The sequence below is a fragment of the Lepisosteus oculatus genome, chromosome 28 (genome assembly GCF_040954835.1).
Source record: "Lepisosteus oculatus isolate fLepOcu1 chromosome 28, fLepOcu1.hap2, whole genome shotgun sequence".
Lineage (NCBI taxonomy): Eukaryota > Metazoa > Chordata > Actinopteri > Semionotiformes > Lepisosteidae > Lepisosteus > Lepisosteus oculatus.
In genome coordinates, this window is record NC_090723.1 from 3664033 (window position 1) to 3679834 (window position 15802).

Genomic DNA, 15802 nt, shown 5'->3' on the forward strand with positions numbered 1-15802 from the left:
CTCCCTCTGTGTCAGTCACCCACGATCGTCACAGTCCCTGGGAAGATCGTCACTGACCTCCTGGCAAAGATTAATAATTGCCTTGCAGTGCTTCTCTCACAGTGCACCATGCCTACATGTGACGCGATCAAAAACAGAAAAAACAAACTGTAAACAACAAAATCAAGAGCCAAGGTCAAATCATTCCAGACACCAATGCTTTCAAATGTGACATTTGAAAGTAGTAAAACTTAATAAAAAAGGGTTTGTCCTTTAAATTAACATTTCTGCAGATGAGCTCACAACCCAATCTGTTATAGATCATAGATCTCGGTATTACAGACTTGTGCTTGACTTTCAAAATTCACACACTCGTGAAAATGAGTTTAGATGCAAAGTGCGATGAGCAAAAAGGGAAAAACACACATGCAGTAGAGTATCAGTTCTGGTTTTCCTTGTTTTCACCCCATAAAGCTCTAATTCACAATGCACACAGAAGAAACAGCAGTCTTTTGTTCCTCCAAACAGAAAACTAGCACTGGATTTCAGTGCTCTGTACAGAAAGTCACTATTATAAGGCCAATAAATTAGGGATCTTATTAAGGATCTTCTGGACCTGCATGTTCTTTTTATTGAGCAGAAAGAGGTTTCATTACATTCCCATTCATTAAAAGACGTGAAACATTTTGGCCAGGCTAAACATTTGTGCTTCACAACCAAAAAAAAAAAAGTTTTTTTAAAGCCCATTTTAAATTACACTAAAAGTAATATTAGTGCTTTCACTGCAGGGACAGAGAGCTGAGCAGTATAATGGCGAAGGTTTAATACAAACAGCCTCTAAGCTAATTGGGCCACTTAGGCTTGGAGTGGGATGTACAAGACTCTTAGTGCAAACATATCATATACTTTATCCTATTCTCTTGAACTTCCCTGGTTGTATTATATATTCATTTTGGATTCCATGCACCACTGACTCGCTCCTGAGGAAATCGGCGACGCCGGTGAGATGAGCAGGGCTGCAGCGCGCGCGCTCTCGTTCGCGGAAACCGCGCGGGCGGCTCGTGAGCCAAGGGCGGCCGCGGCGGGGTCACTCCTCCTCCGAGCTGCAGTGCTTCAGGTACTCCAGCAGGAGGAGCTCCGCCTCCCCGCGCTGGGCCATGCGACTGGCCTTGCCCTGGTACCGCCCGCGCTTGCCGGCCCCCTTCCCGTCCAACGTCTCCGCCACCCTGCGCGACAGAAGGAGCAAGCGCTGTCGCCTTCACTTTGAAGAGCTGGATCTATCCCACCGGTCTAGTCTTTTTATCCAAGTCAGGGTCGCGGGGGAGCTAGTGCCTATCCCAGCAAGCACTGGGCACAAGGCAGGGTGCACCCTGGACAGGATACCAGTCCATCACAGGGCACACACTCACATGCACACCAGGGCCAATTTTCCCATTACCCTACCAGCATCATTGGACTGTAGGAGGAAACTCCATGCTGACTGCACCCCAGCAAAGGAGCCCAGGGCCCTAGTACTGCCAGGCAGCAATGGCAACCACTGACTTATAATTGATAAGTTGCACTTCCTTGCACTTCATTTATTAGTGCTTTTTCAACACAAAGGACTTTACATATAGGAGACACTATCTACCACAGTTCACACAGCTCAGAGTAATAGCCAAGTCCAGAAAATAATAACTCAAACAAGCTACCACAGTCATGCTGTTGAAGCCACTGCCCAGGTTTCTTTCAAGAAACCACAGCTGGATGACATCTTTGGATCAATTAGTTACCAGTTAGTAGATGGGCAAAAATGACTTCCTCTCATTCGTAATGGTTCTCGTGTTCTTATTTGAACAACAGTACAGAACTCTGTAAAATAAACCTGTCTGGTTCGGTCATTTTCCAAAACATCTGGAGAGGCTTCAACAGCCACGAATCCCGGGCCGCAGAGTGCAGTCCAGTCCCGGCCGGATGCCTCACCTGGGTCCCAGCGAGTCCACGGTTTCCGCCGGGCCGGCCAGCAGGAACAGCCCTGCTCCCTTTTCCTCCCCCACAGTCAGGAACAGCAGCGTATCCTGTAGGGAAACCGGGAGCAGGGCCGATGAGATTGATCCTGCAGAGCGGCTGCATCTGCAGGCTTGTGTTCCACTTCTGCGTTTAAAGACTCCATAGACACAATAATCCTCTTCGTCTTAGCGGTTCCCAAGGCGTTAGTCACCTATAAATGCTGCATAACTCTCCAGGAGCAAGAGTGAGGACAATCAGACCAAGGCAGCGTCTACAGCTCAGCTTCCTGTTGACTCCCCACACCTGAGCTGTAGGCTCAATTTCCCAGGATACCGGGATTTCAGCATTTATGAAACTCTGAAACTCTCAGCATAACTCCTGTTCAAGAGCAATTCATGTTTTTCCCCAGTGAACTCTGTAAAACGCTGGACACTGGCCATCATGGTGTCCAAGCTGCCGAGAGCAGGGATGATCAGCAGCTCAGAGGAGAGGCCAAGTAAAGAGCCACCAACCGTGTTCTGGAGGAGATTTTTGTGATTTTGCATAATTTTAAAGGGGTGTCACACAATCAGAAGTAAGTTCCAAAAACTAGAAGCCAAACCCACAGATTCCTGAAGTCTAAATATACAGTACTACCTCTACTTTTATAGAATCGGCATCCTCAAAAAACAGTTAATTAGATGACAAAGATACTGAAAAAGCACTATCCTGTCTCTTTCTACAACTTAATACTATCCTTAATACTTGATACTACAGTATGTAATATTTGACACCTGAAGAAGGCTCTACAGCTGAAACATTGTCTTTTCTTCTCTTTTCAGCACGGAATAAACCTTTACATGTTCCTTTGCAACTTAATACTATTATGTACTTCCCCTCCAATGCATTAAACATTTGATTCAAATTCATGCAGCATCATTCATGCAGATAATATTTTGTTTTTATTTATATAAATTAAATTGATTAAGCTACAATCTCACAGTCTAGGCAGATTTGTGTGTGGCAGGTCTTATCTGGTTAAATACTCATTAGTACAAATATTAAGGAGACACTAATTAATACAGGAATGTTAAAATAACATCTTACTTCAGTGCCAATTTCATTTGCGATGATGTTCATGAACTCGTTGTCTCCATCCTTCCTAGACAGAAAGACAAAAAAGTAAATTCAAGAACTATTTGTATATCACAAGAGAAAAGAAAATCTTATTTTTTGTGCACAGAATTAAGGTACTTAATGAACATGCTCTTTATTAAACCTGAAGACAAAATTATTTTGCTTTTAGTCTTTTAAATATTTTGAGACATCTTCCCCGAAGAACCGCTGCCTTTTTCATAGTGATGACTTCGGAAGCCTATCGCCATCTGATACAATGGATGAGATTCTCAATCAGCTACTAACTTCCAAATGGGCGAGACGGACAGGAGAGTCTTCTCTGTGTTTGCACCCGTTCTAACATTCTTCAAAGAAAAGCAGAGTCAAGCCCTCCCTGGGACACTGGACCCAGTGCTCGTGGGAAGCACAGGCTCTGCTACCCTCTACTGTCCCCCAGTGGGTCCTTTCAGTACTGCAGTTTGATCAGCATTTGCACATGGTGGCGCAGTGGTCAGCATTGCTGCCTTTCAGCTTTGGGGCCCCGGGTTCAAGGTTGGGCCCGAGGTGCTCCCTGTGTGTTTCTATGTTCTACCCATTTTCACATGGGTTTTCTCCAGGTGCTCTGGTTTCCTCCCACAGGCCAAAGAAATGCTGGTATCTGGGAACACTGGCCCTGGAGAGAGAGTGTGCGTGATGGGGACAGGTGTCCTGCCCAGTGTGTACCTGGCCATGGGTGCACCATTGCTCGCCAAGACGCCAGCTCCCCCGCAACCCTGAACTGGATGAAGCGGACAGAAAAGGGATTGAGGAATGGAGAAGGAAGAGTTTTTGGGGTGCTGCTCTGGAAAGAGATGGCTTCGACCAAGTCGGCGTGACTCTCCCAGCAGGAAACGGCACATCTCGCTCTTCCCAAAAGGAAGCTTCCCTTTATTCCCATTATTCCAACATGATGTATAACAGACACAGTACGGAGGCACTAACTAGTCAACAGCACACCCACTTTACAAATGCTGAGATACAAAAATGAATCCCCTGAAGACTAATCCATTTTGTATTTTTGCAGACCACAAAAAATCCTCAAGCAAACAGACTGATGGTAAATGGTTTTCTACAAAAAAGAAAAGGCTGATGACATACAAATGTGAGGATATGGACTTATAAAGGCCTCTGAAGACACACTGTGCAAAACCTCTTTTTCTTCCACAGATGGGTTTAAGTATCTGTGCAGCAGGGGATTTTCATTACCTGTGCAAACAGAACAGTTTGCCTCTGTTCGGGTTGCTCTTGAAGTTCTGGGCAGTGAGGACAGCCAGGTCCCGTAACAGATTAAGGTTGTTCTTTGATAAAAGCCAAAAAGAAAATATAATGTTAAATAATTGGAAAAACAGAAAGCAAAAGTGGGCTGGGCAGAGACTTCCCTAGGATCCAATTGACACAGTCTCATACTTGCTTTGCAGACTTTAATGCCATCAATATGTTAAACCATTAATTAATGCAAGATGCTGAGTAGAATTCCATCAGGTTAGTGCAAAAAAATAAATCTATTCTATACAAAAACATTTGTGTCTGCACTACAACAGCGCACAGTTAGTAACCAGCTAGTAACCAGATGTCAGTCACACGAGTAACCAGCTTCCAGCTTGTGATCAAAGATCAGCACCAGAATGAGCTGGATGATCCCCACACACTCTTGGGTCATTTAACTAAATGCCCCTTTGGATGAAACACAGGCCTCCTTCCATCTGTAACTTCTTTGAGAAATTCTCTCTGTCTGCTTAAACCCTACTTGAACCCTGTATTTCCTATGTTGAATCTTTTAACTATTCAGTCCGTTGTTTTTCTCTTCTGATAAAATGGCTGGAGAGGAGCAAACTCAGTGAGGACGCAGGGAAACGAAGGCGCACAACTGACTTACTTTCTGCAGCAGCTTGACGGACTTCTGCAGCTTGTCGACTGCTTCAACGTGCTCCTCTGCGCCCGTTCTGAAAGAAACGGCCTTGAGTGAGTGGACCTGACGAGGAAGATGGGGGCAATGACTCTGGGGATTGCTAGGTACCTGTATTCACAAAATACACGCACAACACACAAGCAGACCACATGCTGACATGGATAAAATTAACCCGCAAAACAAGACTGTCTTAGCAGAAGCATCTGGGGAGTTTTTTTACTCATCAAGACCACAGAATTACGGCAAATAAACTTTGTCAGGCAAAACAGTGTTCTGCTTTTCGATTGCTCAGATCACAAATTAATGACAAATACATTTTAAACAGCATTTGTTTCTGTACACTGATGAACCCATTGTTTCTTCTCAACCTGTGTCTTGAGGATGTGGAAGCATGCATGATCACAACCATTGCCAGTAATCCCTTATAAAATGCTTGGTGGTCCCTAGTGTCTCAACCAATTAGCATCCGTTCTGAAAGTCAGCTGAGGCCTATAATCCAGACATCACTGGTTTGAGCCCAGGCTATACCATAAGCAACTATAAACTGTAATCAAAATTCATCAAGTAACAGAGAGTAATTGGCCGCATGCTGCTGGTGTTAGATGGTTTCAAGTTTGTCAGCGTGTCCTTGTTCAATGTAAAACCCAAGACTTGATGCCCAACCCTCATCAAGTTGCTCTTCCAATTATACAGGCATATCCCACAGTGCCCTACATGGTGAACGGTTCTGCAAAGAGTGCTTTTTCTGGAAGAAAGCTTCAACTGAGTTCTCCCTCCCATGCTGGTACAGGGTTAGAGACGTGAACCCTACTGATTAACGAGTGGTAAATCCAAACTGAGAAAAAAATCACTACCAATTTCTTTTTCAAATGGAAAGGCCTCACTCCAGACAGCTCCTTTACTGGACGAACAGGACCAGAGTACATGCTCTTACTTGGTAACTGAACGCTTACTTGAGCAGGGAGGTCAGAGCTCTCTCGGTGTTATAGCTTCTGTCAGCGTATTTCAGAACCCTGTCTCCCGCCAGGAATATCACATTCGTTTTGTTCTTCTTTCCTTTCTCTGTCCCAAGAATTTTAATAACCTAAATTAAAAAATATATATTTTAGCGTTAGCACAATCTGCATGCCTTTACAGCAGCTGTTCGTATGAAAAGAAGCATCACGAGGCTACATTTTGCTAATGCAAGAACTGCTGACAACATTTGATGTGATTTTCTGTACCGTAAATCATGAGGCTTTGAAGCCAGGAAGAGCCTGCTTCACCCAGATGAATCACTAAGACCCTGGAGGAGGCGCTGGGGAATAAAGACCTCGGTACGCTGGTGCGTCTGACTGATGCCCCTTACCTGCAGGTGGCTGAGGTTCGACACGTGAGTACCGCAGCACATGTTGGCGTCGATCCCTTCGATGTCGATTATCCGAACCGGTCCTGCGTGGTCCTCCGGCAGGCCCCGGCTTCGTACCTGGGAGGACACAATACAAGGTCGCACGCAGGGCCTCTCGGCGAACTCGGGGAGACACGGTCCCTCTCCCCCCCCCCCATCCCAGCTCCTGATTCACACCTTCTCCACGGCCGGGTCGTCGGGGGACAGGAGCTGCACCGTGACGGGGACGCAGGCTCGGATCTTCTCGTTCACGGCCTTCTCCAGGGCCTGCGCCTCTCCCGGCTTCATGGCGGCCGTGTCCAGCTCGATCACGCTGCGCTGGCGACCCAGCTCCCTGGCGCGCACACACACACACACCCCCATCACCGTGGATCACTACCTCGCCGCTCGAGTCTCTGCACATGCTGCTTCAGCCAGTAGCACAAAGGAAGTCTTCCCGGCCCTCTTCGGGCAACTTCCAGCGCTCGTCCCAGCAACACACACAGCCACAGAGCAACCTGGCCTCTGCAGTTCTGCGACACTTCGATCTTCACGGTACAATACTACCATATCAGCACAGCTTTGCCCCAGTACATTAGGGGGCCTTTCAACCCCCCACCTGGTCTAGTTACATAAATACAGATGTTGCTCCACTAAGTCACCCATGGGTGAGCTGCCCTACAAACTTCATCATTAAGGAGGTATCTGTCATCTCTCAAAAGAGGCTAGCAGGGTATAGTCTCAATTCAGTTTCTGTCTAAATACTGCTTCTATACTGATATTCAACCTTCAATCTAATATTAAAGAATGGAAGAAACTTGGAGTGAGATTTTCCAGTTTTGGGGGGCAAAAAGTCAACATCAATTTGTATACAAATGAACAGATTGGCTCTCAATTGTGGCCAGTTTTGCTGTGGTATTACAACACTATGCGAGGGAGAGGGAGAGGTATTTATTTGATTTATGTATTTGTCCATTGGGATTCGTATGCACATTGTTCTCTCAGGATGTACACTACCCAACAGACGTCACTTTCTCACAACACGCACAGCATATTACAGAATAGTAAATAATAAATAAAGACAGTACAACAAAGCACAATAACATACTAAGGGTATAGAACAATAAAACAGAAAGGACAATAAATTAGTAAATAATAAATAAATGCTTACCAGGATGTAGTCTTGTACCCAAACATCGAGTCTGCAATGGCTGTGATTAAGTGCTGTCCTGAAATACATTTTTAAAAGAGAAAGGTTTACACAATGCATGTCATTTTGGTTATACATTGCCTTCAATGTCTGCAGTTAAGACGGAGTTTCCACATGTGTTATTTTACAAGTGGAGTGGCAATGTGTGCGTACGTCTGGAACAGCACTACGTGAGAATCAGGCCTGTGGACAGAAAATAAGCCACAAAGTGGAAAGAGAGCAATTCGTTTCTACTCCCGAGAATTATATAATACACTGGGAAATCCGGGAATTAGAATTCCCGCCTGTACTGAATTACATTACATTTCTAGATAACTAAAATTCCTTTGACAGCCTCAGGAGCACAGGTGGAAAGAATCTGACTCAGACCTTGATAATTCTATTTCTCTACCAAACCAGTAAGGAGTACTTACAGTTCTAAAACTGCTCCTCAATGTGAAGACAGGGTTCTGTCCTAAAAACAGGACTGCACGTTTTCCTACAGATGTACCGGCTGTAGAAAAAAAGGCCCACATTTCCATCTTGGGAAAATCTCACACTCAAGCTTGTCCTGCTCACCCGCAGAACTCCGAAAAGACCCCCGATCTCAGACTCGGGCAGCGGGTCGGAGAAGGACAGCCCCTGCCGTGGCCACAGGTCTCGAGGCGAGCGGTGGCCTCTCCGTACCTGAGTGCTGCTGCATGTGGTCGAACCGTCTGTCCCAGTCCAGCTTCAGCCGCACGGAGGAGCCCTCCTCCAGAGGGGAGGCGACAAAGTGCACGGCCTCGGCGCCCTGGCGCGTCACCCGCAGCACCGGCACGCCCCCGATCAGCCCCCGGTCATCCGGCTGCACGGGACACACAGATGGGACAGGCCCACACGCGCTCATCAAGACAAAGGCTCAGCAAGACCAGAACACGGACAGCTCCCATGATGCCTGCTGCACGTATCGACCTGTCTAGCGATACAGTGCACGAGCTACCTCCAGACCGTGCTGCGCAGCCTCCACGTTAATTGCTGTGGCCAGGCACGAGCTGGACCCCGGGGTGGCTGGGAAATAAGCCGCCAGCACTTCAGAACCAACTTCAACGAGGACAGGATGAGGGCAGGATCGGTGGAGTCCAGGTGGCTTTTTCAATCAAGCAAAGCGAGCAAATCAGCTGAGAGCAAAGGCTCAACGTGACATTTCTGGCACACGTAGAAAAGAACTACGTCGCAAAAACACAGTAAAACACATTGAAAGCGGGTTACGATACAGCAGCCTCCCAAAACAGAGCTGCTTCTCCATATCCACTAAACGTTTAATAGCTTCCTGAACTCTTGCTCCATTAAAACACTCCCCAGCTCATCTCCGACATGTCGAGCTCCTCCCACTTGCTCAGGTCTAGCCAATTACAACACCGCAGGGCACACACTGACACAGACAGGCACCCTCTCACACCAGGGCTTGTTCTCCTAGAAGCTAATTAACCTACCAGCAGGGCTTTGGGGTGTGAGTGGAAACCCATACGAACGCCGGGAAGAGAACATGCAAGCTCCACACGGACAGCACCGCAGGAAGTGGCCCCAGAGGGCCCAACAGTTAAGAGGCGCCCAGTGCTAACCACTTCGTCACAAAGCAACCAAATGAAGATCACTCCACTGATCTGTTACCTTCCTAATCGTGTCAGTGCCTTATTAAGAACATACCCCCGTCCTGCCCTTCCTAAAGAGCACGGTTCGCCCACCTGTCCGCCTCCCTCGGGGAAGAGAACGGTGTCTTCCAGGGTGACATTAAAGCCCTTCACGGTCTCTTTTTTCCCACTGTTGTCCAGTTTCAGCTCCGCGGGGCGGCAGGACACCACCGTGGTGGTGAACTGAAAATACAAGAAGGCAGCCGAGGACTCACACAAAGATGAGCAGCAAAATACTGTTTTCAGAGAGCAAAGAAATACGACAACTTGCTTTTCTTAGGTGCACACTCATGCGTAGTTAAAGATGCACATGTATGCGAAGTTAAAATCGTTATTTAAAAAAACGTTTAAGCGAATTAACAAATTTAAGATCTCAAAATATTTAATATTGAACAAGCAAACATGATTTATATAGAAGAAATCTAGGTTAGCCGATTTTACATATTATTAAATGATGTAATTAAATAAGGACCGTACAAGAAGCGTAGAATACCGGTATTTCATTGAAAGTCAAAATACATCATGTGTATGTTTGCTCTCCTACCTCTTGCAGGTAACAGTCCCTCTGACACTGAAAGGCCATAGTTATCAGTGGTACAACGAAACAACAACCTCGAAGAACATGAAATAACGACAAAAGTTAAGACTGCAGCAGCTGCTCCGGGCACGATACTTTCTGTGCCGTGTACGGAAAGCACATTGGGACAGTCTGTTTTTTCAAACGCTGGATCGTGTCATTAGCAAGTGCTGTATATGTGATAGGTAGTGGATTTTATTAAAACGTTAGAAAATGTCACTGCAAGGTTTTTTAAAAATGTGTAAGAAATCAGTGCAATTTTTACCACCTGGTCACAAGGTCTTTGTGACTTATTATTTTAAAAAGTTCATGTATACAGTATTTTGAAATGTTTTTTATCTTGAACAGGGTGGGTGGAGCGGTTGTGAAAAAGATCCAATAACACTTTGAACTCGCTCTCACGTAGAAGATGTGTTTTTTCTTCTATTTAGTAGAAAAGGAAAAATATTGATCCAAATTGCGTTAGGGTATCTTGTTATCAGATATCCAACCTTTCGTTCTTTTACCAATTGTTAATCATCTGCATCCATAAACTAAAGGTTTGTGAAGAGACTTCCTGGCGATATTTTAAATCGGGACAATGAATGTGTGTTTTGTTGTTTTGAGTGTCTATTTTAAAGAGAACTGAGATTATGCAAATCTGAGTATGTTTCTTCTAGAAATAATCCCTTGAGTTATAAAGTCATTTAAAAAAAGATTGTAGTAAAAAAAGGAGTGAAAAGCATTTAGTTTTTGAATTTATTTGAATTGAATCGAATGAAAAAAAACAGCCATTTTCTTTTGGTATTAATTTAATAAATGTTATAGAAAACAACTTGTCTGTACACAACCCGCCTACGATGATAAAAATACACAGCCTGCTGAAAAAAAAATCAAAGAAATTAAAGTTTGTGGGTGAGAGGGGTTTGACTTAAACTGTTTTTGCTATGTTCTTGTAGAATGTGTGTGTCAAAAAATGTAATGTATAAGAAGACAATGTTTTCTGACCACATGATTTAACAATGTAGATAGACAAAGTCATAATTCACACTTAACTTCTGCATTTTTCCGTGATTACAAAAAAAAACTCTCATTGTCCAGCTCAAGCCTCCGTCGTCAGAGGTTAAAAGAGGGGATGTTCAAGTTTTCACTTCATTTCACTCAGGCCCTAAATTATTTTAACAGACCTGTCATTTCCTCTATATGGCCTGTACTCTGATGTACAGTATGAGCCCCATTAGAGCATTGTATTCACATCTTATATAGGTATGCCACACGTCAATTTAATGTTTTTGCATGTATTATATGGTATTGTTATTTATATTACACTGATTTACACATTTGTAAAATCCACTGGGTGTTTTATGTGCTCTGTATTCGTGTTTTTATTGTTGTCTAAGTGGGGCAAAGGAAAATCTCCACTGTATGTGGGCAATAAAGTAGTTTCTGATAAAATGAAAAATCTCAAAGCACAACTCACAGTCTGTATACCCTACAAAAGCAGTGTAAATTTACACCTTGCTCAAACTTGGAACAACACAGCATGTGTCTTATGAAACCAAGAATAGTACAAACACCTGCTGTTTTTTTTTTAAAGAATAGGTGTAAAAAACGTCCTGACGCAGAGGCAGTGCAAGTACTTTCTTTCAGTCCGAACCAGCTCTGCACCCGAAGCCCAGTCTAGATAAAAGTGAACCTTTACTTTTTGCAGTATTGGCTGCGTCTTCACCAAAGACTCAGTCATCCTGTAGAGAGAGAAGAATCAGTCATTCCGAAAAGCCGGCGCTGTGTTCTTACCCAGACGTAACTAAAATGTCCCCAGGGATAGCACACAAACAGATCCAGCCCCATGTGGCAGGCCTGTTTTCGGAGGGACTGTATTATAGGAGTCTGCCACAGGCCTCTAACTCTTGCACATAAGGGCAAGTACGTCTCAGGGGGTGTCTACGTTATAAATATCCAACCATTTTCTAACTGCTTCTTCCAATTCAGGGTCATGGGGGAGCCAGAGTGTATCCCAGCAAGCAATGGGCATAAGGCAGGGTTCTCTTTGGACGGGATGTTAGTCCATCACAGGGCACCCCCAGACACTGACATGCACACTCTCACACCAGGACCAACTTGCCCAGAAGCCAATTAATCTACCATGAGGTTGTTGGACTGTGGGAGGAAAGTGGGGCACATGGAGGAAACCCACTCAGAACACAGGGAGAACGTCCAGTTCCTGGGGTGCTATCCATACAGATGCTGTCCGCTGTGCCACCATGGCTGCCTGGCGGACAATTCCATTTTGTATTAAAAAAAATAACCCTAAACCTGCAAATTGGCTACTAATCTCTATGTGCAGTTGTGACAGAACCGAAATCATTCTGATAACATTGCAATTCACCACAACCCGTGGAAAGTGAATAAGGAACAGGAAGTGTGCGAGACTCACATCGAGATCATCAAGGTCATCCATGGCAGGGGGTGGTCCACCTTTGCTCATGCCTCTAATCATCTGAGAGAGAGACCCAGGGGACAGGTTAGCCTTGGGGGTCCGGCAGGCAGGAGCTCTACAGAGGCTGGGTGGGGTTTAATGGACCCTAAAGTCTGTCACCAGCAGGTTCAAGACACCTTGAAATTTGATCCAACTTCTAGCTCTGTGCCCTCAATAGTAAAAAAGAGCTGTGCACTGTGTCAACTTGTGATGACATTGTGATTAGCTGTTTCTGGACTTTTTTCATTCAGGTTTTGACTTTGATTAGGTGACCGAAGCCAGTGAGCCGAGTTTCACTTACGTCAATATATTTCTCGTACTCAGCCATGCCCTCCTCCTCCTCCTTCTCCCAGTCCCTCCAGTTATCAAAGTCCACGGACAACCAGCTGGGCTGTAGGACATCAGCAAAAATGGGTTATGGTTTGTGATCTGAGCAAGGCGGAATGAAGCTACTTCAGAGAAAATGGTCAGGCACTCTTTACCTTGCCCGAATCTTTTGTTAAGCGTGGCCAAGCTACACCTTCCTTTATTTTTCTCAGCATGACATTGATTGTCCGGTCATATTTCCTTTCTCTGGAGTCCTGGAGAGACGACAGAAACATTAGACTGTGCTGACCGTGTGTGTCACTCAAGAATCAGAACCCCACTCTTGAAGCACAGGATGTAAGGTGGGGAGAGCTGTGCACCACTGAAATGTTTCCCCACCTCATTTCCTCTCAGTCACCGCTGTTTGAAAAATACTTCCCACCATGTATAAATATTGTCTTAAGAGTTGCATCCATCAGAAAAGGATGCACTGAGGGGAAACACCAGCACTCCACTGTGCTCCCAAAAGGCCGTGACACCCCACTAACATGTCCCATGATCTTGAAAAGCAGATGGCACATCTTTAGTCATTATCCATTTGCAAATTATTAACTTTAACATTAACAAATTACTGTATTATACAGGAACATAGCCAACAGGATATAAACTCAGAGGACAAATGGATTGTTATAAATGCAGTAAAACTGTAGAGTCAAATGACAGGATTATTATGTTGTTACAATACACAAGATGTGCAAAATGTTTGTCTACTCACTTTTGGCTGGATTCTGTCATAGAAGTAAATCTCATTGTAGAGGTCAGTGTCATCCCCTGATTTACACCTGCCAAAGACATTTATTTAAACCAGTTATTTGATAAAATGTCAGAAACAGAACATATCAGACAATCTCTCTTCCATCTCAGCTAAAGAGTGAGGGAGCAGTATATTGAGAGCTGTTTTTTTCTTTCTGTTGCAGGGCAGTTATTAAGCTTCTTGTTGTTACATTGCAAATATTAGTTTTACAGGGCTATGTTTAATTTTCCAGTCCATATCTAGAACTAATCTAATTAATCATAAAGATTTAAATGTAGAAGTTCCATCCAAAGCTATCCAAAAGGCAAATAAATGCAGAGAAGAAAAATGACATGTATGTTTTCCTTTACATAGAGCTTGGAAAATTAATTTAAATCTGCTTCATAGAAAACAACTATAGCCCTGGAGCAAAGCTACAATCATTCTAGAAGTTCATTACCAGGCTTCTGAGATTCTGCTGATAGAAACTGAGTTACAAGATGTATGCCGTTGTGAAGCAGGTCAATATTAAACTGTAATTTTAGAGTGTCTTCTGAAACACCGGAATCTACTTACCTGAATATCATTTTGTTCTCCTGTATATCAACTTGGACATCCTTGCTGTCTTCTACCAAGAAGTTGATGAACAGGTACTTTGCTCGATCAAACCATATTGCTCTTGCTGGTTGACTTAAGAATAAAAACAGACAAAAAGAGATACGAATTACTCCAAGTCATCAATACAGCTAACATTTCCCTACTTAATAACTAAGGGAATCTTCCTTACTGTCGTCATGCTGTTGCAATTAACAACAAGTTTTCACAGTCAGTGTGGTTTCTACTTGCCTATACTGCACACATACACTTCTATTAGTGTGTGTGAAAGACTCTTTCTCAGTGTGGCACCAGGAAAACAAGATGTTCCCCACCCTGAACACAGATATCTGAAAACTACTACATGTTTGATTGCCATAGGTTTTTCTGTGAGATTTCCAATTATGCTTTGAGCACGAGTATGGCAGAACAACTTTGCGTTCTAAGGGACTTCTAGAGTAGAAAGGCTCTGGGAAAGTGCTGCACACAGCAGTGGTGTTGTTGCCGTTCCGAGTGTGATATAAAAACCGAGCCTGCGAAGTCGGGGGGCCTACACGTCCAGTCGCACTTACCTGTTCTCCGGTCTGGTGATCTTGGACATCTTTGCTGGACGGAGGACAATAAACACAACAGCAAAAAAAAAAACCCTCGAGCTGGACCTCACAGCAGTTCCTCAAAAGAAGAACTTAATTCCTGCTGCTTTCGCTTGCAAATCGGTGACCAACACCACACTCTTTATCTGTGGTCTCTGAGCTCTGGGCTATTTTTAGGCCCTCCTCCTACTGCTGTCAGCTGTTGTCCCCCTTTATAGCCCGTGTGTGGAACACCAAGGAACCACAGGGCACTTTCCAGAGCCTTCTCCAGCCAATCCCACCCCCCCTGCCCCTGGGACCCTCTGCATCCCCAGTGCTGATTGGTCCTCTCGGTTGGCTGGTCCTGTCCTGTCCTGTCCGGGCAGACAGCTGTCTACCGAAGAACACTGCACCTGTGTGCAGACAGAGGAGCTGAAAGAATGCTGGAGCTGATCTTTTAAGTGTAGGGGATTCTAGAGCTGGAGAGGGGGGTGGGGCAGCCTTCCAAAGTGGGAAAAACTCCCACCTCAGAAGTGAAAATCCTCCTTCTCTCGTAGCCAGCGGGGCTCCAGATGGGCTCCAGCAACATGACTGGGTCTCCTGGAGTCTGCTCTAAATGCAAAGGTTCATGCTTCACTGTTCATTCTCTCAAAGCCAAATATTCTGTCATCCCATAATGGGAACAGAGTAGGAAGCTGCTTTATTTATGACACTCGGTGCATCAGTGATTATAACGCGCCCCTGTACTGGCTCTTGGTGTTTCACCGCCAGGGGGTGTTTCTGCTGCTCTAGGAGGGAGAGAGAGAGAGAAAAAACTGAGCGCAGCAGGTGTTTCCATACGCTAGCAAAATGGGAGAGAAACGGTTCGGGAAAATAATATTTCATTGATCGAGGCGTTACCTGACATGAGGCTTTTGTGACACATTTTATCGCGGAGACGGTTTCGGGATATTTGCAGCAAAAGCGGACACCTGCTGCAACAGGGGTTTAAACGTCACGCTGTCGACTCGCGGCTTGTGCTGTTAAACAGTATATATCACTAAAGAGCTCTCCATGTCTCCGCTGATCCCAGGCCCGACATAAATAAGGATTGTTTCACGTGGCTTTGAATCTCAGTCACCGGGCTTAGAATGAAAGAAATGGTAGCACTGCAAATATTCACGATCAGTACAGCCCCACACCGCAGGCGCTGGGACGAACAGTGGGGATGTTTGAGAACAGGGTTAACACGATGTGCACACCCGCTATTCACGCTGGCTGTCG

At 44.9% G+C, this 15802-nt stretch overlaps 1 protein-coding gene across 3 annotated transcripts; it reads right to left on the minus strand.

Moving 5' to 3' along the window:
- Nucleotides 1-418: 418 nt before the first annotated feature.
- Nucleotides 419-15342, minus strand: LOC102695165 (alanyl-tRNA editing protein Aarsd1). Of its 3 annotated transcripts, XM_069185807.1 has the most exons (17): nucleotides 14540-15342; nucleotides 13950-14063; nucleotides 13356-13422; nucleotides 12757-12855; nucleotides 12576-12665; nucleotides 12233-12295; nucleotides 9294-9422; nucleotides 8254-8413; nucleotides 7549-7606; nucleotides 6576-6732; nucleotides 6360-6476; nucleotides 5965-6095; nucleotides 4979-5045; nucleotides 4309-4400; nucleotides 3055-3109; nucleotides 1942-2036; nucleotides 588-1205 (listed from the first exon to the last, which is right to left on the minus strand). In XM_069185807.1, exons 1-17 carry the CDS (start codon nucleotides 14566-14568, stop codon nucleotides 1067-1069), a joined length of 1662 nt encoding a protein of 553 aa, XP_069041908.1. In that variant the 5' UTR covers nucleotides 14569-15342; the 3' UTR covers nucleotides 588-1066. The 3 variants fall into 3 exon arrangements, with proteins under 3 accessions (XP_069041907.1, XP_069041908.1, XP_006638247.3); XM_069185806.1 differs by lacking the exons at nucleotides 12233-12295; nucleotides 12576-12665; nucleotides 12757-12855; ... (1 more) ...; nucleotides 13950-14063; nucleotides 14540-15342 and adding exons at nucleotides 8549-8695; nucleotides 9784-9948 and having other exon boundaries at nucleotides 419-1205; XM_006638184.3 differs by lacking the exons at nucleotides 588-1205; nucleotides 1942-2036; nucleotides 3055-3109; ... (6 more) ...; nucleotides 8254-8413; nucleotides 9294-9422 and adding an exon at nucleotides 10590-11540 and having other exon boundaries at nucleotides 14540-14810.
- Between the last annotated feature and the right edge of the window lie 460 nt (nucleotides 15343-15802).